This window comes from Gymnodraco acuticeps, unplaced genomic scaffold, assembly GCF_902827175.1.
Source record: "Gymnodraco acuticeps unplaced genomic scaffold, fGymAcu1.1, whole genome shotgun sequence".
Taxonomy (NCBI): Eukaryota; Metazoa; Chordata; class Actinopteri; order Perciformes; family Bathydraconidae; genus Gymnodraco; species Gymnodraco acuticeps.
The window spans coordinates 761,182-785,509 of NW_022991632.1; the positions used below are offsets into that span (position 1 = coordinate 761,182).

Consider the following 24,328-nt stretch of genomic DNA (forward strand, 5'->3'; position numbering starts at 1 on the left):
TCTGCCACTTCCTTACAGAGCCCCTCCTCCAACACACATGAACGCGCACATGACCAATGAGGGCACGAGATAAGTTTGTGCACAGATGGAAGGCTGACCACCTTTAAGTGCAGCTAAGTAAGCAGCATACACACAATTAATACAGTTTATAACACTTCACACTGTTGTTATATATGCATATTTAAGGACATTTTAAGTGTTTGCCTCCACGTATGGGTGTCTACAGGAGATGAATTTAATTATATCTGTTAACAACTACATTTGAGTTTTTTTTATATATGCTGGCTATTTGGTCTAAATAGGGGGGGGGGCTAAAATAAAGAGTAACTGTGACGTCAAATGCTGGCAATAAGGCAATAAGCAGGAAGGCAAACATCTTTGAAAGAGAAAATAAATGAAAGCAGCATTAAAGATCTCAGAAGAAGCATCAGTTTACATGTGGGGGGGGGGGGGGCACATGGGCAGCATGATGAAATAAAAATGAGCAAACCTCCCAACTGATATGTGGCTATTCCCTTGGTACACAACAGTCATTATACATTTTAAAAAAACTCCACAAACTGGATATCATTGTTTAGTTTTTACCATTAGTAGTTTACTACTAATTACTTAATATTATTTGTTTAGTTTTGACCATTATTAATTTTTACCTGGATAATATGTATTAGGCCCGTCTGTTTTTTCCCTGGGACTTTAGCCTTTTATAAACATGCACACTTATACTGTTTATGCATAAAGTGTGATTTAGTAATGTGCTGTTTTAAGTATCTGTCATTTATTTATTCATGAATGTCCAACTGCGTATTCATGTAAGTGTTGCCTGTGGTGGGAATCAAACCTCTTGTGAGAGGTCTGAGTCCCTCGGCCTTAGACGCTGGTGCCCTAAATACAACACAAACACACACACACACACACACACACACACACACACACACACACACACACACACACACACACACACACACACACACACACACACACACACACACACACACACACACACACACACACACACACACACACACACCACACACACACACAACCAACGGATCCCCAGTGTGGCAACCAATAGCTGCAGAACACTGTAGGGTGAGAAGGGAGGAGACGGAAGGAAAAGCATGAAGAGGTGCAGTACTCATTGCAAATAAAATAAACATAGGATAATCTATAATTATCAAAAGGGACTTTCGTTGTGCAAAACTTGAGTGCATCATTACATTTGAGCATGAAGAAAATGACTTTCATCCAAGGATAAAGGCTGGGAGGAGGGAGGATGGACTGGAAAAAGATGAGGAAAACTTGTTTCGATATATAGAACAGAAAGAAATCGAATATCATATCATCATGTTTATTGGTGAAATATTTGTAAGAACAAATGTTTTACAGCAACTTATTAAAATAATGATAAATCTTTATTTAACTTTATGTCATGGCACTGGTGTGTAAAATGAAAGAGTGATATATCAACATGTGTCGGATTTGCATTTAAATTATTCAAGCTGATTTTAGTAATACTACAGCAAATGTATAGTATAATACTGGCAGATAATAATAATAATAATAATAATAATAATACATTTGATTTCTAAGCGCTTTTTCGGGTCCTCAAAGACACTTTACAGTGGTGATAAAAAGGAAATAAAATAAAATATTAAAAGTTGAATTAAAATATTAAAACAGCAACACAACATAAGATTAGATTAGATAAGACCATAAAAGCATGTCTAGAGTTTGTAAAACAACACAAAACCACAGGAAGCTATGGTTAACTTGGTGGAAATGCATAGAAGTGTATGAAAAAGAGACTCAGGTCAATACAAACAAAATATGCAAGCATATTAAAATATAGTTTGGAAAAATATAGAATACATCAAAGAAATCCTCAGCCCAGAGTGACGATGAAGCTCCGGTACACCTCTCTGTAGGCGTTTCTGAGCAGGACATACGGGAAGCAGCTCTCCAGCATGTCCTGGCTCAAGAACGGAGACTCCTCCACTATCTGAGAAGGGCAGTGTTTAAAGGGTTAAAACAAAACCCAATACAAAATAAATAAATATATCTGCAGCAACCCCATTCACTTCTACTGAAGACATCGATCTTTAGGTCACTAATATACCGTTTTGTAAGTAATTGTACTAATACTGATAGGCGCATTGAGAACATGTCCCACACATAGGAGAAAAGAATGTTTTTGATGGGGACTATTTTCAGCGGTCGATAAGTTTGCATTTGGTGTCCTTATTTAAGGCAGGAGGACATTGCAAGTGTGATTGTCTCAAACTACAGCACCCTTGTTATCATTTTGAAGGAACATGTCACCTTGTGCAACAATGAGGCTAAATGATGTATTTTTAAGGGGAAGACAATTGAACAGACAATACTTGTTGGTGAGAACCATTCATTGCCAGTTTTGGTATTTCATTGTGATTTGTTGACAATACAAAAAAACATTTATTGTAATAATATAAACAAAATGTGCATGGTGATGACATTGCATTACACAAAAATCCTTTAATATTTGATGAGGATTTGGTTGTTTAATTTGTTTTGCACTTTCTCTACTTTAGTGTAAGCGGAGGTCTTTCTATTCTGGATATGGAAAAACCCTTCAAATAATTTGCAATTTTACTTCCACTTTAAGTTGAACATATTAACTCAATAGAGTTTATGAGTGTTCCTTAACGACTTCTTTGTTAATTATTCATTTATTAATGCTTTAAAGATAAGGGAAAAGCCATTATAGAAGGGGGGATGGATTATTATAGAGAGAAAACCTCTTAATGAAGGGTCATAGGTTTTCCCATTAGTCAATTCGTAAACCCACTTACGTCTTGTACATTTAAAAAACACAATTAGTATTGTGCTGGCAAACCTACCAAATGTAGGAGCAGGTAGACGGACTCTCGGTTTTTGCTCTCCATTCTTTCCACATTTTGTCCCAACTGAAGCAGAGTGGAGGAGGCCAGCTGTGGAATAACACAAAGTTAAAAAAGATCAAACGATTGAAATGTTTTTACTCTGTTGGACTCAACTGGAGCAAGGGTTGGCAGTGTGCTGAGAAAGCTAATGTGCCCCAGAAACAATTTAAAACCATTCTCTAGTGCTACTTGCCTCAAGTGGGAAAACGATCCAATATGTCACATGAAAAAGTATTATTTATGTATTTCTTTATTTATTCAAATAAGCATAATTGAACCCTTTAGGTCAATTGTTTACACCAATGAACCACAGTAAACTGATTTTTTGAAGCCAGAACATAACAATTGACGTTTTAAAAATGCAAAAGGTAGGAAACATAATACAGTGTTTGCTGCTCACCAGGAGAAACTCTTTGAGGTGCTGCTCTATGTTCTTGTTCTGGACGGTGAACATGGCAGCAGCCAGCTGGTTGATAGCAGTAGCTAAACAGTGGATGTTGTTGTTGTGACCTGAGAAAATAAAATCACAAAATTCAACACTGAAAAATAAAAAGAACAGAAAAGGCAGGTCCTGTAACTTTAGCCACGCAGAGGATGTTTTTGTGACCAGACAATTAGAGAAATGTACTGATCCGTAAAACTTAAGAGGAAGTGTACTGAGCGATCCTCAGGCTGAAAGGGTAGATCTATTTCCGACACGCCAATGGAAAATAGAGACAAAGAAAATGATCTGAGACAAACGCCACCCTGTGCTTTGATAGAAATCTTGGCTATTTGCTGCTCTTAATGTTGCAGTCCAGGCTTGGAGCCAAGCTGTTAGGGTCACCAGGGCCACATGCCAAGACTAACTGTATCAATGCACGTCAGCCAAACTTATCTGTAAACAAAAGTCTCTCAACAGAAACGTGCTTCTCGTTAACCAACATACTTGGGACCACGTCAGACGGACTGGAAAGTATGATGCACCGAGATGCTTATAAGCCTAATGTTTCAGGGTGGAGTACCTTCTTTATACCCTATCAGCAGCTGGTGAGTAATAGCTGGAAGAAGAAGCGATTAGTAGTGTGTTGAGGCCTCAAAAGCAGTGTGTAGCAGCTGAAAGTCAATGAATTGATATGCACCTCCATGCTCTCGGCTGTAGAAAGAGTTGGGGTCCAGGGCCAGGGTAGGCAGGGACACGGCGACGTACACCAGCAGCAGACAGGACAGCTTGTACTCCTCATCAACTGACGTGTTATCTGCAGGGTTTTCCAAGAAGACATTCAAATATGAAACAACACTCTCTTCCCGGTGACTAAGCCATTAGATCAAGCTGTCTACAGAAGTGGCACTAATAGTCTGAGTGTTACCTGTCTGCATATTGCTGATGGCTGTGACCAGGGCAGGATCAATATCACATGGAAAGCCTGCCGCAGAAGCCAGCTCGAAAACACTCAGAGTCACCTGTAAGATCACAAAGGATTAAATCAAGTGCAGAAGCTTCTTACATGAAGTGCAATTAAAAAGTAATGCATCATTTCAATTGTCCTAATTTAGCTTCTTTTTATTGCTGATAAAACAAGGTCGGTAGGATGTGCGTTGTGGATTTAATGTAGCAGCCACAAAAGTGACAAATTGTATATGTAATGACACTGAATCAGCATTGGGTGCCTTTTTCCTGACACACAGTTTTGATCTCGCCCTATTTCTGGTTGCATGAATGGTTGGCCTGTCTGGGCATAATGTTTCCACTGATGTGGTTTAAAGTGAAGCGCTGCAGTGGCCATCAGGGTCTCTCTCACGGAGACATGAGGGGGCTGCTGACGTCTTTGGGGTTATCCTGGCCCCGGCTGTCATGCCTCAATCAGAGGCCAGACGTACATAGGGGAGGGGGAGTTCATGAGTCATGGTCACAAGGATTGCTCCAAAGGGAGATAAGGAATTTAATTTGGTTGGTACTAGAGTACAGAAACAAATATTCCTATGCAACTCTGAGATCTAATGTTGCACACTGTCTATTGTGCTTCAGTATATTCTAGATTCTTAACCTCTGGGGGCAATCAGTACATTCCCCAAAGTCTCTAACGAAATACATTAGGATGAATGTCAATACAATATGTCTTCAACCTAAATTTTCCCACAATATGTCAGCCCTGTGAAAATAAACTGTTAACATGCTGTTGATAAATGTGATGGGATGATTCATGCACAGTGAAAGCTTGATTATTGCACTTCCAGTCCTCCATGGGATCTCAACATATTGATGCTTTTTTTGATATTGTAGTTACAAGCTGTGTTTCACCTTGATGTCCGTTTCAGGAGAGATGAAGTCTCTCAGGCACTCGATGGGCCCGATCAGGTACGGACAGTGCTTATTCAGGACCTAGTTCATAGGATTACATGACAAAATGTTTTGCACATGTCTTCATACCTGATGAAGGAAAGACTGTAAAACCATTTCCAGGTGTTACAAACAGTCAACAAAGAAAATCAAGATCAAGAATTAACCGTATGTTTTCATATTCTATATTTGCACCTACACCATCAAAAACATTTTCATCAATACTTTAGCCATCTTAGAGTTTTTATATCATCATGAAAGGTTGTTATTACTTCTTTCAGACAGTCCTGTGCCATGGATCTGAAGGACAGGATCACCCCGATGATGGTCATCCTCTTCAGCACGTTCTCTCCACCTGTAGAAGTGCATATCAAAAGATGAGAGGCTTGCTGATGGATGTGAAGCATTACATCTGTGAGCTCCAGTATTATACTGTTGCTTATTGTATGGATGTTTTTTTTGTAGTAATGAATAAGTAGACTGGACTAATGATATGTCCAATCTGTAGTGACTGGCGGCTCACATAGTTATTTCCACGTCAATTAGTTCTTATACATGCTCTAAGAAATGAGAGAGCTACTCTAGTAAAGATGACCGAGTAAGAGTAATTTATATATATATATATATATAAATATTATGAGGTTTTTCCACCAAGAGATCTACAGTAGACACTTGGACTTAAAATGAGGAGAACATCATAGACACTTCTTTTAGATATATATATATATATTTAGTTTCAGCAATGTGGATGTTTCCGGGTCTGCCTTCCTCATCCACTGTTTCTAAGACTAAATAAAAATAGTATAATGTGAAAGTTCAGGCCCTGTTTAAATGTATTTCTTCAGCCTAGAGGAGCACTTAGAGACTTGATATAAATCAATTGAGTAAAACCCATTTTCTCCTACACTCTAAAAACGAATTCAGGCGACCTTTCACCTCCACTTAATTAAATGCATGGTTGCAAGATAAAAATGTGAGTTAATTGATTTAGATAAACATTTGAAGTTGCAAACATTAATTTATAAGTTGTGTTGAAGTAATAATGTTGTTAATTACATCAACTTAATATTGTGTGTAATTTGAACTCTGATTTCTGTGTTAATTGACTTAAAACTAAATTCAAGTTGTAGTAAGTAATGCAATTGGCTTGATAACTTAATTGTTCTACACCTTGAGTTAAGCATTTCAAGTCCACTCCCGCTTAACATGCCTGGACAAGTTCCCACAGTTAAGACAAATAGAAATATACAAAGGACATTTTAAGGTGAGTATCATCTTTTGTCATTCAAATACAGTAGATAGCCTTGTAGTTGCACTGTATAGGCAAATTGCTGTTTGACCAAAATTAGCAGCCTTTGAACTGTGAATAGTTCTGTGAGAGGATACAAAGTAGTAGAGGCTACTGTGAGAGTAAAAATACTTTGGTAATTGTGATATCGTTTTTTATTAAAAATGAATCTCGGTGAAGCAGATCAAGGACATGCTTCTTGAGGTAGGATCGTTATTTAGAGTTGTCATTGAAATGCAAGTTGTTGGCAGTCACCCATTCAGAATATATTCATTTAGGTCATTTCTCTTTTTTTCCTTTTAAAAAAATAGCACAATACAATTGAAGTACGCAGAGAACTATAGCCATCCGCTGCCTTGTCGTGTACCTTGGAGAAAAGGAAGAGGACCTTTTCAAGGAGTTTAGCGACATAATTAAAAATCTTGAAATAAAATAAAATCCACGGGCACAGCACAAAAGCACTGCTCTCTGTCAGTTACATTTTGAAGCATATTGCACTTTTGGCCACACCCCAATCAATAATATCTTAGTTCAGCGTGGATAGGTGTTGACAGCAATGGCATGGGAAAAGGGTTGTGTAACATTTGAAAAGTGGCTTCTGCTCTTCACTTAACCAGTTCAAATATTGTATGGAACCTGCTAAAAAGATGAGAAGGTACACTAAAACGTATCTACTAAATCTGTCCACATGCATTTAAACACTAGGCAAAGTACTCAAAAGCACCTCTGTGTGTCTTCAGGACCACATTGCCATGACGACACACATGCAGACTCAATAGGTGAAAACAATACCAGCGTTGCTTTAGCAGCTGGTAATAATGGCTCTGAATTAGCTAAGAGTGACAGTTTAAAAAGTATGCAATTACATAATTCATTATCTCTTATGCGCTAACCTATTATTGAATGTGCTTCAAAAGGACATGAATATCGCCTTCATCAGTAACCGGTCCACCCCAGGATCTGACCATAGAATGGCAACCATCGTGATCGAGGGAAACAAATTAATGAGCAAGCATTCTGCGTTATATGTGTTCATACTGTTTGAAATAATGACTGTCGGCAGTGCAAACTCTTTGTTACATCTTTTGTAAAATGTATGTGTGTGATCTGCAGATTGGTGGCCATTGAGAGTTTGTTTCTGTAGTTTTACAACAACTTTACTGATTTTACATATTTGGCACTGGTTTTAAATATGCAAAGGCCTCTAACTTCGATGTGATGGCAGCATGTATTTGCTGTGTCCCCGTGTCCCATGGTAATATGGCTAATGTGTTTATTTATTATTTGTGGGGCAATTTAAATTTGTGTTATTTATCTTTTTTTTCAAGATTTAAATGAAGCTCAGAGCAAGTTCTTTCAGGAAGACTGGGTGTACATACATTCACTCTGCAGCTGCATATAATCAGCTCATCACAGGCATTCTCTTTAACCTATTACATTTCACCTCATTCTCCAGCAGCCAATCAACGTGCTGCAGCCAAACTATAAAATGGTTCTCCTCTCTCCTGCAGTCAGCTGTGATTTCAGGTGTTCATGCCCCTTATCATATGGCATGTGTCAATAAATGTTCAAACAGAATGAATTCTCTCCTGATTGAAACATCATGTGTTGAAATAAACAACAGCAGTTCAAAATAAAAAGTGAATTGCCTAATATTTTTGTTGTGGAATCAATTAATTTCTTTCTTTAAAGGCAAAAACATGAAAAATCTAAGAAAAAAAACTATTGAATATAATATATTTGGAGCAACTTAATTTATAAATGGTTGTCAACTTAAAAACGTGTGTTCACAATGAGGGTAATTAAGTACATACAACTTAAAATTCCTTTTAAATCATGTGGTAAAACTAGTCGGAACAACTTAATCTTTTGAGTAATCAACTTCAAAACATGTGTTTATAATACCAATTATTAAGTAAGTGGTAATTAAAAACACCTCTGATTGTAGAGGAAAAGCCTTCTCCCCTAACTCAAATAACGTTGTTGCTTTAAGACAATTTCATTAGAAGTTGTCTTAACTCAATAAACATCGATGCAAACTGTTGCGTTGATTTTCTTTGTTGAGCCAAGGCATTTGTTTTTAGAGTGTATGTTTGTCTTTTCTTTATTTTTCTAAATTGATTTAGTCTGTTTGTTTGTCCTGCGTCTGACTGTTTGAGTTTTACATTCTTCTATGATGGATTATAAGTGATTGACAGAGAACAGGGCCCTGCAGTATGTTTTCCTTTACGTGAGTAAGTATAGACATGATAAGGACTTCAGCTTAGTGAGATTTATCTGCAGCACTCCTCTGCTTCTTTCCTCCTTTGTGATCTCTGTCAGCCTTTACAGGACCTTCAACTTTGATCAATTCCTTTTCTTTTCAACCCCATACCTCTCCCTTCACATCCACCCCTCTATCCACTTCTCACCTGTCAGCCTCTTCTTAAGATTAGCCATTTCCTCTGGCTTATCGAAGTTGTTCCTCATCTGTACCAAGACGTCCATATTCTCTCTCACCAGTTTCTAACACAGGGGAGAAGAAAGTGAAACAAACCCCCTTCAGGTGGGAATTATGATGGACCTTAGCTGTGACAGATCTGCCTCTCGGTAAGTTCAGAGCTCCTCACTTCAATCTTATGTGTAAAAGTGTGGAGCCTGACGCAGTACAGCAGTGAGAACTGCTTTAGAAGAGGTTTACAGGTTTGCCAAGACAAAGCGTCGTTTTGAAGCACTAATTCCTTGCAAAATTAGTAATTGTACATTATAATAATTTATTTTAAAATCATAATTAAATTAAATGTATCTCAAAGGAAACCATTATGATTTATAAATTAATTATAGCTCATGAATCCGACTCAACACATCCAGTCATTATTGAGGTAAGACTTGAATCTGACTTTTGACACAGATGGTTAACATTATAAGCATAACAAATATGAATTGCAATTTGCTACCAGACATAGTTAAAAAACCATAGTAACTGTACTCTGGCTTGACTTCATCAGCCTGGATCTCCTGTATTCTCTACATACAAACAGCCAAATAGATAGCTAAGGAAATAGAGCTAACAACACCAAAGGCTAGCTGGTTAAAAAGCCTCAGCTAGCATCAGCTTAAACTAAGTTAACTTACACATTTCTCTCTAGTTGTTATCTATATATTACAGTTTTCAGTTGTCTGTTTTAAATCTATCCAATTGTATATAAACAAATTATATTTATTCCAGTGTAAACATTAATAAGAGATAAATAGAAACAACTAAACTGAACTTTATTTCATTTATGGATAGTTAATTATATATTATATTAACGTGTTTTTCTCCTCTACACTGCTTCCAACTCTACTGTTCTCTGCCTTTGAAGGGCAAAACAAGTATATTTCTAAAGACAAGTAATACTCATAATTCAGCAGGTAATTGATCGACATCCTTAATGAGCTCATAACATCACACTGTAACGTACCTTCAGCTCACTGACTTGAGAGGTGATGTGCCACATCAGGTTCTCACTCAGAAACTTCAGACCGTACGGACCAATTAGCTCCGCCAGGGACTGTAACTCTGTTCACAAAGTGATACGAGTAATTTAGGATCATGATTAAAGGGAGATAGAACAGACTGTTAAATTGATGTCAAGCAGCCAAACATGTTTACAAAAACAAACAACAGGAACAAGCTTAGGTGGAGGCATATTGTTACCGCAGTGGTGTTTTACAGGAGTCTAACACAAAGCTTGACTCTCTACCATGGACACAAATAAGAAAGATTAAATTAGATCTGTAAGTGTAGCTGAATCAATGAGAGAGAGACAACTGTAACTATTGAAGCTTTCACTCAGCTCAACATCTCTGTGTGATTATGGATGGATAAGGACGTGTGTGGTTAACATTGGAGGTGGTTAATGATTGGCCAGTGAGTCAATGTGAGGCACGCAGATACCTCACTACGGAGTAAATATAGGCAACAATGATGACATTGTGCGGGGGCGTCTATTGAGGTGTAGTGGTCTCCAAGGTAGCATTATGTTAGCATCTCTATTTTTGTTTGCAATAGCTGGAGTGGAGTGAATAGAAGCCTTGATACAGCTATAATGAGGTCCACTCCTCCTACAAGGCAGTGTGGAGGCAGAACAGGAGGCTTTGTGGAGGAGTGACAAGTCATGCTGAAATAGAACTGAACTTTACATTAGCCAGGCCATGTCCATGTCAAAATAAACTGTATCACAGGTAGCATGACCGAAAAAACACCACAATAACAAGGTCCTCATCCCTTTTGAGCAATAACACTTCAGCTCCATCTGTATGACGTGTCACACAAATGAACAAGATTTTAAGTATTTGAGAAATGAGTCACGTCTTGGATCTATTGGACCATGATCATTTAACCTTCGAGTACCAAAAAACATCTCCTATTGATGCCTATTTTGCTCTTTTCATACAAATAATCTCCGAAAATACTTAAAAAACTGCAGCAGTGCGTTGGTTTTACTTGACAAAGTACACAGCTATATGACTACAATATTTCCATTACATGCAGCAATATCGAGACCATACTATTTTAGCAAAGAAAAATAAACAAGTTCACATTGAAACCTCCAAAATGTAGAGTTGTTTCTGTTGGTACTAGCTCTGTATGTCACTGATGACTGTCATCTGAATTACTTTGTCCTACGACACAATATGCAATAAAAGTCAGAGTTGATATTTAAGAAGGGGCCAAAGTAAAAATGCTAACTTTTTAAATAGAGTTATGATTATTCATCCAGATGTAATGAACGATGTACCATGAGATTCACATTGACATTATGATGGATGATAGGGATTAAAATACAATAATTAGGCTCTGGGGCCCGACCTGTTATATCCGAAAACTCCTCTGCTCTGAAACTTGGCTCGTTGTCAGTAGCGGTGTTGATGAAGCAGTGCATCGTGGGACAGTGAACGATGAGGGAGTTGCTGGCCTGACGCAAGAGACTCTCTAGGTACCTGAGGTGCAGAAAGAAACAGACAAGACAACATTAGCTCAACCTTAATTCAACAGAAATTTGGATTGAAGAGAGATAAAGTCAGAAACAAAGAAGAGAGATGAGAGAGATAGAAAACAAAGCAGAGCGAGAGGAACTTGCATGCACGACACTTCCTGTTTTGTTATATGTCAATGACGCTTTATACATATGTGGATGTGTGGAATTTTTTAGGCACTTGCAGCATAGAGTAGATAGCTCATTCTGTACACACACCAGGTAGTGAAGACAGTGGTAATGGTCTGCCCTCCACGTGAGTCCAGGGGCTGTGTTTGCTGCAGCAGGACATTCTTCACCAGCCGGGTGATGTCCACATTGATGTAGCTGGAGAGGCAGTGCAGGCTGGCTGTATAGGCTCTCAACGCCGCCAGGAGGTCCGAGGGCCGGGCTATCTCCTGGGTGGTCTGGTTGTAATTTGCCATTCTCACGATGATCCTGGAGAAACATGTTTAACCAACGTCACTTATCTCCAGGACGTAGTCGGCTGAGGGCTGACAGATGGGACATTTAAACGGGTTAAACGAGCCATGGTGGCATGGTACTATACTCTCCTGAGGTCAGCCCATTCACCGCTCCAGGGCTTTTCTGCAATTGTATTTATTTTTTGACAGGGCCCTTAATGTTCCCTCTGTCCCACTTCCTGACTTAGAGTGTATTTACAATGTTTACCAAGGAAGGACCAATCACTGCGAGCACGCTGTGACTCAAGGGTGCTAATTTTAGGGTGACAGGGGAGATAATCATCAGCTAGGGAGACTAAGCAGAGCATATACACGGAAACACTAGGTTGCCCTGGTACCAATCCCTAATCTAAATAACAGTTAGAACTGAAATGACACAGAGCAAGGGAGTGACTTGATGGATCTCTTCTCAGGTTTTTAAGTGGGTGCAGCACAGCCTGACACAGAGGTATCTGATCGAAAAGCAGGGCTCATTATAATGATGGAGGTGACACCTAATAAAAGAGAAGCTCCTAATGATTCTCTTATTGTCAGGAGGAGAACAAAAACTGTGTGCAAATCTGTGGGTGACAATTTTGAAAAAAATGCAGCTTGATATGCCTTTGAGTTTTCCCTGAGCTCCGTCACATCCTGGTCAATTTTACAGACCAAGTTCAGCAGGGGGGTCAGCCTATTGGACAGTTACCATTTCAGAATTCAAGAGTGGACATAGACAGGGAAATGACTACAATATGTTACTACACTGAGAATGAAATTATACATCAGATTTATGCACTGGCAGAGAAAATCAATATTACATGGACAATGTGTTTCTTTCACAATGAAAGCTGGCACCCATGTCCATAATTAGCATATTTCTGACAGGAATTGTTTATGGAGTGACGAGAACAATATAACTGATGTAACATAAAAAATGCTTCTGCTGCACATGAGATAGGGGAAGTAAAAATCGCAAATGTCACCTCTGGGACTTTTTATGCGTCATGAGGACTCATCACATCATCCTCATTTGTACATGTACAGTATATAAATATATTAGAATTCCCCCCCATCCCCACTCAGCATACTCAGAGAGGCGCGTCTCCAGATGGGAAATGAGGAACTCTGTGGGAACGACGATGTGGTCGAAGACAACAAAGTCACTGCAGAGGCTGTAGGAGGAACACAGCTCTGTCAGCATCAGATGCATCTTGTCCACACTAGGAGAAGAAAGAAAGACAGAGATGGGGGGGAGGGTGGATTCTTTAGGACAAATATTTGGACAGTGACTGTATTATGGATGAGCTATTCTAAAACAAATAAGGTCATAAACATGGTACAGTATTGTAAAACATCTCCAAACTGAGGCAGCAAGGATGAAATCTGAGAAAAGGGAGAGAGATAGAATCACAGCTCTTCATACCTAATTCGTGAGGTTTCCAAAGTAGATGGATACAGAATATGATCCAACAATGAAAACGCCAACATGAAATGTGCTGCCAGTAGAAGTGCTTTTTTAATATGCTGAGGCGTTTTGTTTCTTATTTTTAATAGCTTGATTCATTAGCTGTCAACCCTGACTGATTTAACTTGAAGGGTAATAAAGCTCGAAACAGCAAATGCCTTATCGGCGAAAGCATTTTAATCCTGTCTAACTGATAACTCCAAGAGAGAAACACGTGATGAGGTGAAGGAAATCATTTGGAAATGTCAGCAGATATTAATATGTTTCTAGCTACATGAACTGCATTAACCTACTTCCAACCTTGGAGGAATATACTTTGCGAAATGTTTATTTAATTGCAGTTTGACCGGAACAAATGCTGTTGATAATGCTTAATGTCTCCAGAAAACAGGGACATGCACACAAGTACTTCTGCCAATTCAGTGTAATTATTGAACAGTCAAGCAGAGAGATAAGAATAGAACGTGGGGGAATGAAAAGAAACCTGACTTGGTAACGACGATGCGGTCTTTCCTCATGCTTTCAGCGCCTGGTTTCTCTTTCTGGACCTCTCCCTTCTTTTGCACCGGCTTCTTTTGCTTTCTGTGGCGAGCGGCGCTGATGGCCTCTGCACAGTGCCTGGGCTGCAGCTGAGGGGTTATCAAGTGGAAACATGTGTATGCAGAGATGTAAAGAAGAACAGAAAGGAAGATTTCAGCAAACAAAACATTTATTTTATCTCGGATGCACTCAGTCAAAAAGTAAACACTTTCTTCATATTCTCCTCAAGGTATTACAAAAACAATCCGGCATTATCAACTCCAGAGATAAGGCCCTAGCTTATCACTTTATTCAAATTCTCAATTCTGTCCACTGCCTGCAGCCAAACTCACCGATGCCAAGCTGAGACTAGTGTGATTATATTTGGATATTGAGGTTGCTGGAATCAATCTCCGCTAGATAATCAGTTTTGAAAAAATACTGAAATAGACTTCACCTGTTCATTGAGGTTGCTCTGCTCAGCACATATATCTAACACAATACTGCTGGTCTGCTTGGCTATCTGCTCCAGGAAGGTCACACACAGGCGCAGACTCCTCTTCTCCATTGCCTCTGTCTAGACACATAAACAAACACGCCATGTGAAACTGTGCAAATCCTGTATATACTATGATAATGATTTGTTGTGCCTTGTACATTCAACATTCACTACAGCCTTACATGATCAGAGCGAATGATGAAGCAAAAGCTTCTCCCTAACTTCTTCTTTATCCATTTTCAAATGAAAATCAAAGGCTTGTACAAAGGCACAGACAAATCACACATTCACTCAGAGAGAATGCATATTTTTTTCACATTTCTCTCATAGCAACATTTAATAATTATTAACTTTTAACTTTAAAGGATATTTTAGTTAACACAGTAAAAACTACAGCATATTTTCAATATCCCTATACATATGCTGCCATGATGGAGCTGGTGTCTTAAATGCTTCTCAGCACCTTGTTAATGACTTGGTTATCACATAACTGAATACTGACCTCTTCTGGGCAGAGCGGGTGTCCACACTGGCTGAAGTGAGAACAGGCAATCGGGAAGGCCATGAGGTAACGCTTCATGTTGATATCCTCACTGCTCTGGAAAAACATCTTCTCAAAAACACGTGGGTAGAAACTGGAAAACAATTAAGAGAATAAAAAGTTAGTGCATCCAAGTATTCAACCTTTTAGAGAAGGGAAGAGGAGAGGAAAGAAGAAACAGACCCCAGGATGGACACCTCAGATGTTTCCTGCAGAAGATCTTCCGCACTGTCCACCATCCTTGTGTGAAACTGAATCAGGTTCATCACCTTCGCTAAGTCGGTGTACTCCCTTAGAGGAAGAGGGGCCTTGTTCACACTTGTGTAGGCCTTAAACAAGAGTACAAGAACACTTTAAGGTGGCCTTCAGCAAGATTTATAATGACAAATGAATACTGTGCAATATATCAACCTAAATACCTGCAATCTCAGCCAATCCAGTCGAATTGCTCTGAAGTCAAACTCCTCTTTGTTTTCCACTGTAGATAGAGATGGAAACATCATTATTTAAATACCATTTCTTGTTTTGCATTTTCAATACCAATGAACTATTGGATGGTGAATACAAGTAAGATAACTTGCAGGATGTTGTTGTGATACCTTGTTTGATTGACAAAGCAGAGAGGGTTGAGACAAATGAAGTCAACAGGACTGACTCCTCTTCTGGACAAACATACATGTTCTACAGAGGAGGAATAAAATAGATATATGTATGAAGAAGAAGAAGAACCTGTACTGTGTACTATCTACATGTAACACTTCTTATCTTGGGCTCTGCTATCTGACTCGAAAGATTTTTAGTTCTACTAGAGTGGATAGACAGGTAAGTAATTAGACCAGAGACCAGGTGGTTTGAATAGAACAGCCGGAAATGTACTGACGAAATAGACAAATAGACAAAACATTAAACAATGAATATTTTCTGCAGTGTGATCAGAGGTAAGTATTTCACCTTTCCCTTGTTTTCTGATTTCTGTGACTTAGTAAATGGTATGGATAAAATAAAATAGTATGTATGCCTTCTGCTACCTGTATGGTGTCATTGAGGACCATGGCATCAAACTGTGCCAGGTACTGGACATGGTAGCGCTGAACTACGTAGTTGTACTTGCTCATCAGACCTCGTAACTTCTCCATGTGGAACAGCAGCTCTGCCATCTGACTGCAAGCAAAACACCAAACAACATGAATCACTTCTTATTACATTTTACAATTAAATGTGTACAAATAACCAACTCTAAAACCTCTTTTCACACTATAGGATACTACGAAAGACTACATAGCTTCTGCACTGTGGAGAGACTTAATCATTTGTAGCGGGGGAGCTGCAACCTGCTCCCTTTTGGCACACTAAAATGACACTCCAGGCGTTTTCTCCCTTTGCACCTACAGTAGGACCTACTTGTCAACGTAGTCCTCGGGCGTCTTTATCTTTGGCATATTCTCAGAGTGTCTGACGAGCCACAGGACCTCGTCACGGGAGAATGACAGAGCCATGAAGACAAACAGGGCCTAAGGGATTTGATTGGCACACAGAACAGAGGCGTCATTCCAAATCATTCACCCCTCCTATCCAAGTATTCCCCAGAGTCTAAGATGTGTGCAGGATGGAAGCTGGATCAAAGCTACTGTTTTACATAAGTTATGCTATCAGAATTTCATTTTAGATTTATGACAATGTATAAACTCATTTCAATTCCTCGGCACAGCTGTTATTCCCGTTTACTTCTACCTTTGGTCCCAGAAGTCCAGGTTCATCCTCCAGAACTTTATATAATTCCTTCAACGCTCCTCTCAGAAACTGCCTCCTCTCTCTGTGCATAGCTCCACTGGTAATAACACAGGAAATGGACATGGACATTTGGTTCCCACAGCTCATTTCAAAGTAAATACACATCAATGAATATTTATGACACAGAAATGTTCAAACTTTGCTTAGTTTCCTGTCAGTCTCACCTGTTGAGTATAGCATGCTCACGGCATTCCTTGATGTCTGCAACTCGCTTGTTATATCTGAATTAAAAATAAGAAATAGTTGTCATGGAATATCAAACATTTGAAATTGTTGACAGGAAAATTGTGGACGGATTCACCTTTTTTATTGTCATACTTGCCATGAGTCAAATCAAGCAATTTTAGGGAGAATTCACAATTTAGTTATTATTGCCTTGGTAATGTTATGTATTCTCCAACAGAACTACCTACATTAAAAACTGTTTTGTAAACTATAATATCAAATGAATTATTTAAAACAGTATGTTTCATTATGTTTTTATATTGTTTATTGCAAACATTCATCCTTTACAACCTTTTTAATTGCTTAAATGTTTTATTGTGTTATTAGCAATATTTGTTTTTGATGTGATCATTTCCAACCAAAAATCACAACATAAATAGTTGATTTTAAAAATCTTTATAGTATGTGGCCGTATTAAGCCTGCTGATAGACTCATGGTCCAGCTACTGTATTTAAATCCATAATTAATTAAAGAAACCTGACGAGAGGTCCTTATCAGGAGATTTTAAAACAGGTAATGAAATGAAAGTGGCTCTTAAGAGGAGATTTGTTAATTGTTTGAAATATGAGGTTGAATTATTTGGCACAAATTGCCCATTATTGCTTCTTACATGTTCATGCATCACTAGTAATACTTCTCAAACTGTAGCAGTGCAGCTTACACACCCTTTGATGTTGATGAAGAGGTCCTCGGAGACCTTGTGTATGTTGAGAACCTCGTCTCTGGTGAGGATGAGGAAGAGGCCGCTCCGCAGAGCCATCTTCCACAGCTCCTGAGAGGCCTGGTTGGTGTTCAGGCTGCTGTGGCACAACAGGAAGCCGACTGCAAAGAGCACAGTCAGCCAGATTTAAGAAACAACAACCTGTGGCACTGGACGCCTTCTGCTTGTTCAACTGGTAATGCCTGTGAGGCAAAATAATAATGTACATAATTACATAATACATAATTGTATGGGTTGGATATCAGTATGTCTGAAATGTGCTAAAAAATGTGCAAACATTTTAAAACGCTGCATATGTTTATTACATTTATATGTTGTTAATAAAGAGAACAGATGGCAGATTCAGTATGAGTAATACATACTTATTATCCATCGCTCCATCACCTCCATAGACAGGTATTCACATGCCATCTGTGATAAATAACAAGCCCATTAACTGCCAATACAAACACATTATAGCCTTAAATGTGCTAAACCTACTGTATTAAAAAGTAAAACGTATCAGTTAAACGTTATGTTAAAAACATATTGATTCCTCCTGTGTTCTTGTTCTTCCTTCAAGACAATATATTGTTTTTATCTTACTTGAAATAGTTACCATCATCCCTAAATATGGTAAAAAGAAATACAAAAACCACATTTATAATAAAACTCAGAAGACCTGGCTGTGTTCTCAAAAGACTTTCAATTAGGGCCATCTTTTGCTTAAAATAAATGGTGTCTTTTCAAAATAAATTGTAGTCTGGAGGTCCTTTTTTGGCTGTACTAGTGTTTCCAATATGAAGAGGCCACAGGCAACAGGATTCATAACACTCACAGTGTCGCAGCAGGCCGGGTCCAGCATGGCAGCTGGAGCACTCAGCAGGCTGAGGAGCTGGGCGCTACGCCACTGCTCTGCTGGCAGGTTCCTGCGTGGGTAGACCATCCTCAGAGACAGCAAGGCCGCTGTCACAGACTGGGAGAGACACGGAGAAGAAAAGGGAGGAAGTGAGAAAGGAAACTGGAGAGAGGCAGACACAGGAAGAGGGCAAAATGACAGAGATACAGAGAGATGGCAATCCTCCACTATGAATTATAGCAAAAACCAGCTGGAGGTTGAAAACCTGTGTTTTTCGCACATAAGCATATTTTATGGTCCACTACACAGACCACACAGACGAGTCAGTATAAAAGCAGTACATAAAGTGATTAATCATCTGACCATCTGTCAACATGTTGTTATTTGGTGTCCTGCATCTGGCAGTTGAAAAAAATAAAGTGTAATCTTGGAGAGGTTGAAAATGAAATGCACCTTTTTATCTACTGTCTATTACATCAGAATATATTGTGCAGACCATTTGTTAAGATGTTTGCAAAAAGTCCTGATTAGTTTTCATTGTCTGCTGAACATAGTGAGAGCAGTGTTTGCAGGAGTGCAGACAGCTGTGCCAACTAGTTCAGTTTGTGTTAGATGACAGTGCTATGGAAGTTTGATGTTTGAAAGGTACATCAAACATCACTTGCTATAACAGGCACATCTGGGCCTCAGATGTGCCTGTTATAGCAGACATGTCCAAGGAGATTGTCCAAACAATATTTGCCTTGACGTTGCTGGCTTTGTTTGACGCACATACAGATGCGTTATGTTATTGCTCCTGTTTGTACTGTCTTGTATAAATAATAACTTACTCACTGAAACAAAAGGTTTGTATGATTTGTGTTGTATTGTGTTAGTCTTGGGTAAAGCATCTGCAATGTACAGCTATAGTCTTCGGAAAGAGCTGTCACCTCATCCTCATCCAACACCTTTAGGAGGACGTCTGACCTCGTCACATTACATTAGTGCCCGTCCCCCCTTAAACTGTGCGGAAAGCCAGTGCATGCTGTTGAATAATAAGGTGTAGTGACATTCTTTAACAAGACAGAAGTGTGTATCATTTCATATTTGTGTTCTCTGTTTAGATATACAGCATTATTTGGACAAGGTTAATCAAATCTGACAATTTAGTTTATTTGACTGTGCCACCATCTCTGTTTAATTCATGTAAATCACAAACTGTTTATATAGCTTTGTATTGCACTGTATATAAACAGTGGCACATGGAGCTTACTTTTGTGTGAGGGCCAAACTCTTCCGTGAGCTTCTTCAAAGGATGCTCATACTCCACAAACATCTGGCCGAGCCGTGGGTAGGAGGGGTCACTGCAGGATCCAACACAGTATGCAATTAATCAAGGTGAAGGAAAAGAAGTAGGACATAATAATAATAGATCAATTTTAATACTGTGCCACTCTAGCAGTCCCTACAGGGATTTTTACTGATAATACTTAAGTCTGGGATATCATTCTTTTACAACTTCATTTTTGAGTGGTTGAAATAATGCAGAGTTGTTTCTTCTCAAGAGGCTTCCCCACGTGAAATGTAAATGTGATTCTAAAATGTACAGTATGTGTTTGTGTTCCCTGCTCACGTCTCAAACTCAGATAAATATCCTCTGAGGGAATAAATAAATATGCAAAGTGGGCGGACTCAAAATGTCAGATTACCACTTGGCACTCAGAACAGGTTAGTGGTGGCTGCTCGATGTCTGCAGCAATTAAGATTGTAATTAATTTTGAGGATCAGAGAAGTGTTCATATTGATGGATGTGGAAACTCGTAATGGCTTTAATTAAACCACTTAAATTAAGTGTTTGTTAATTGGAAAACTGCGCATGGCAAATGCTCTCTGAATGGGGATTATTTGTGCATATATTTTGTCAATTTCTTTTTCACTATGTAATGTTCAATTAATGTATCCAATAATATCAAGCACTAGCAGTATCATGTTTTCTCACCTGCTCCCATTGGTCATCTCATGGGCGCAGTTGAACATTCCCACCAGTGCCTTCTTATCATCGATACGAGACAGTGTGATGATAACAGACGTATAGGTGATGATCAGATCCAAGTAGTTCTTGGTGAAGTCAAAGTTAATTTCCTAAAATCAAAATGTCAGTGTGGTCAGTGGCTCGGAAATTACTGTTAGTACTTCAGTCTCATCAGGACATATGTCAAAATACAAAAGCATATACGTAATGCACAAGGAAAGAGATCCCACGCAATTATGATAAATACAAGAACTGAACAGAAGGAGGCTACGGGCGGTGAAGAAAGAAAACACAACCTGCATTAGCAGGAAGGAGTAAACAACATACAGCAGATTGAGTGAAGAGACAACTGAAAATATATATTGTATTCAGTATACTTACAATATCAAAGAAGCACTGACAGGCATCTATGGTGTTCAGCAGCTCATACACGTGGTCCTAATGAGGAAGAGAGAAGGATCGGTTCAAAAAACAGACATTTACACCATGGTAAGCTTCTGAATTGATTTCATAAAACAACAACATTACACATTTGCATATTTATTTTTATAACGTCATGATTGAGTAATTTTCAATCTTACAAAAACAGATGATGCATTGGCCTGGCTGCGACCTCCATCACAGATGTATGCTAATGTGAGGGGAGGTGTGACAAACTGCACACAACACAGAGTGAGCTAAATGTCCTCCGTATTGGGAATAAAATCAGTTATTTTCTATGTAGAAATAAGCCACTTTATATGTAAATGTATTCCAGAAACATGAATAGCAGAAGAAAGGATTAATTCAAAAAGGAGAATAACAAACATTATCAATATCTTCTATTATCAGATTTGTTTTTGTATAGGAAAGTAAGAATAATGTATATTTATCCATCATCTTTGTAATGTTTGTAAATGTAGACAGTTGTTATGTGGTGCTGATGTTTCTTCCTCTGAAGTTGTCATGTAGGTCCTTGTCATGCAAATGGCATTCAAACCTTAACAAGAACTAAAGAGATCCTCACCCTGAACTCGATGACGTCCAGGAACGAGTCGTAGTAGCTCGTTGTGGCTGCCAACACTTCAGATTTCTGTCGCTGGATGCCGTTCAGATTTTGCTGCAAAAAAAGTCATCAGAACTTTGGTCAGATTTTATGAAGCAAAGCATTGTATGATATTATTTTCAAATTGTTGTTAATTAACTCCACTTGCTTGTTGATAAAACCACATCAGCTACTGTATGTGCAAATGGTTAAATGAATGGATTATTTTAGTATGTAAACAAAACAGATGATTATATGAGATATAACCCGTGCACTGATATGAGCCATATCAGAAAATGAGTCTTGTAGAGATTGTGTTATAGTTTTGAAAGGCCAGGAATGACATGCATGGGATCAGAATATTATCAATTTGACCAAATGTCATAATGTTTTTTAGTAGATCACACAATAATTACTTACCTAAATTGTCTAAACATTTTGTCTCAAGATCCAAAACAACTTCCTCATTACATAAAAACATGAAGATATAGTAAAAGCATGTCTATGTTTATAAAGCAGGAAGGGAAAAACAGTCGCAGTTACACTCACAATGTTTCCTCTGAAGTCAATGTTGGGGAATTTCTTGTTGATGTACTTGATGGCGGTCTCCATGGATTTATCTGTCAGGAGGGAGAGCCGCAGCTTAGGGTCTGCACAGGTCTGCAGCAGAGATTAGAAAAAGATAATGAGAATGTGATGCGAGCAGTTTGTACATCATACCGTAACACTCGGCCTGATATTTGTCATGATTATCACATGTATGGCAGTTAAACCCTTCATTTTTAAACACGTCTTCATGCCCGGCGGGTTCTCCTGACAGGATAAAATTGTTGTTGTTTTTTTAACATTTTGACTGGCATCCAACCACTGGTTTGCAGAGCGAGCTTGTCAGATGATGAATCCCCAGACTATCTGTGAAGATTGTGGGCAGAATGGGTAATATTTCTCTCCCCGCCTCCCTCAGAAACCCTGAAGGTGACCTTGAGCAGAATAGTTATCGCTGAACTGCTCCTGTGAGGCTGACAGTAGAAGGCAGTGTGCAGCTCGTAAGTCTGACTGCAGGAATATAAAGTAATGGATGCATGTTCAGCACATCTCTACCAGGCTCAAAATAAGACTGCTCTTCCACTTCTCCTCATGAAAATACATGCTCAAATAGGGAAACTGAATAGGGGATGTGTGTGTGTGTGTGTGTGTGTGTGTGTGTGTGTGTGTGTGTGTGTGTGTGTGTGTGTGTGTGTGTGTGTGTGTGTGTGTGTGTGTGTGTGTGTGTGTGTGTGTGTGTGTGTGTGTGTGTGTGTGTGTGTGTGTGTGTGTGTGCGCACAGAACACAAAACATTTTATATTTTCTCATGAGTGAAACTTCCTGTATGTCACGTTCAGTCAGGTGTGGGTTGTCAAGATAAAGCAAACATTCGTTCTGTGGAATCAATGAATATTAGTTCATTCCATTAACCCTGTAATGTCTTATTTTACTGGTCTGTTTGCATCTAATCTGATTTGTGAGTTTCTAGCATTCAGTTTAGAATAACTCAAACTAAAGTTGATAGACAGCTCAGACTGACTTCCTGTTCGCACTTCCTCTTTGGAGAAATAAGCTCACTTGCAGTTAGAACACAGTTCTGCATATACAAAAAAAGCAAATTGTTTAAAAAAACTCACATTATTTCATTACAACAGTTTGAGTTACAGCTCCTACATAGTTTATTGATTTTAAGTAACAGTGCATTACTATTGTATTAGTGATGCATCCTTATAAGACTATGTACTTTAGTGCATTACAGATCAAATACATTTAAGTTTAGCTTCATACAGTCATTGTCTACCCCTTGTGTTTACTTTCAAATATAACTTGTGTAATGGCTATATGCAGTTAAACATTTTGAAAACCAATAAAGCGTAAGTGTATAACATGAAAGTGAAGTTCCTTATTTCTGTTACTCAGACCTCCGCCTACTTAAATCTTCCTGCTCCCTCACCTTTTTAATGTAGTTCATGCGGATTAACACCCCACTGCCTCTCTCATTGAGGATGGTGAGTTTCTCTGCCAGTTTCTGTTGGTAGTCCATGGCTCCAGAAACACCAAACCTCTCTTTCCGCTCAAGCCTTGGCCTCCTGGTCCTGTGTAGCGCTCGAACCCTCGGAAACAAGTGCACCCAGAGCCTCACCCTGACACAAGGTCACATGGGGCTCTTTGGGGGGGGTGGAGTCATGACTTGAGAGCATACACTGAAAATAAATAATACAACACATAATTAATGTTTGAGAGTCAATTTGCAAACTTACTGTAACTGGATATCACAATGAGAATATACATGTATTGAACACATTCAATAACTACCTAAAGTTACCAACTGTTGGCACAATTAATACTTTGGTACTTTTGGATTTATAGCCAGGTTTCAAGAAATAACAGTCTTTAAATCTACATATTTATCACTAACACTTTGATTTGAATCTGGACAGAAAACATATGTTGCATATACCATTTTATGTAAATGAGGGGCAAGGTCGTGTTTCCTGTCTGTTAAACTGTCTTTTTTGTTGTGAATAGTTTGAGCTACTTCCTCCTGCTCTGTAAAAGGACTCCTGTAAACAGGGAAGTTGGTTCAAACTATATGATTGTTATTTAAAATAGTGTGCACTGAATATATAATAATATTACAGAAAAAATAATGAGTAAATTAGAATAAAGAGGAACAGGATGGAATTGTCAGCCCAGAC

General features: G+C 38.7%; 1 protein-coding gene across 1 annotated transcript; it reads right to left on the reverse strand.

Annotated features, from left to right (window-relative positions):
- Positions 1-1,334: 1,334 nt before the first annotated feature.
- nckap1l (NCK associated protein 1 like) lies at positions 1,335-23,782 on the reverse strand. The gene is made up of 31 exons (XM_034198406.1): positions 23,584-23,782; positions 22,154-22,264; positions 21,587-21,679; positions 20,962-21,018; positions 20,548-20,690; positions 19,822-19,912; positions 18,549-18,686; positions 18,094-18,142; positions 17,676-17,832; positions 16,949-17,005; positions 16,725-16,821; positions 16,395-16,504; positions 16,022-16,154; positions 15,593-15,674; positions 15,413-15,471; positions 15,177-15,322; positions 14,955-15,087; positions 14,411-14,530; positions 13,924-14,063; positions 13,058-13,189; positions 11,746-11,964; positions 11,361-11,491; positions 9,970-10,067; positions 8,938-9,031; positions 5,511-5,593; positions 5,200-5,280; positions 4,268-4,361; positions 4,040-4,156; positions 3,319-3,428; positions 2,877-2,966; positions 1,335-1,999 (listed from the first exon to the last, which is right to left on the reverse strand). The coding sequence occupies exons 1-31, from the start codon at positions 23,671-23,673 to the stop codon at positions 1,883-1,885; spliced, it is 3,372 nt and encodes a 1,123-aa protein (XP_034054297.1). The 5' UTR covers positions 23,674-23,782; the 3' UTR covers positions 1,335-1,882.
- Positions 23,783-24,328: the final 546 nt, after the last annotated feature.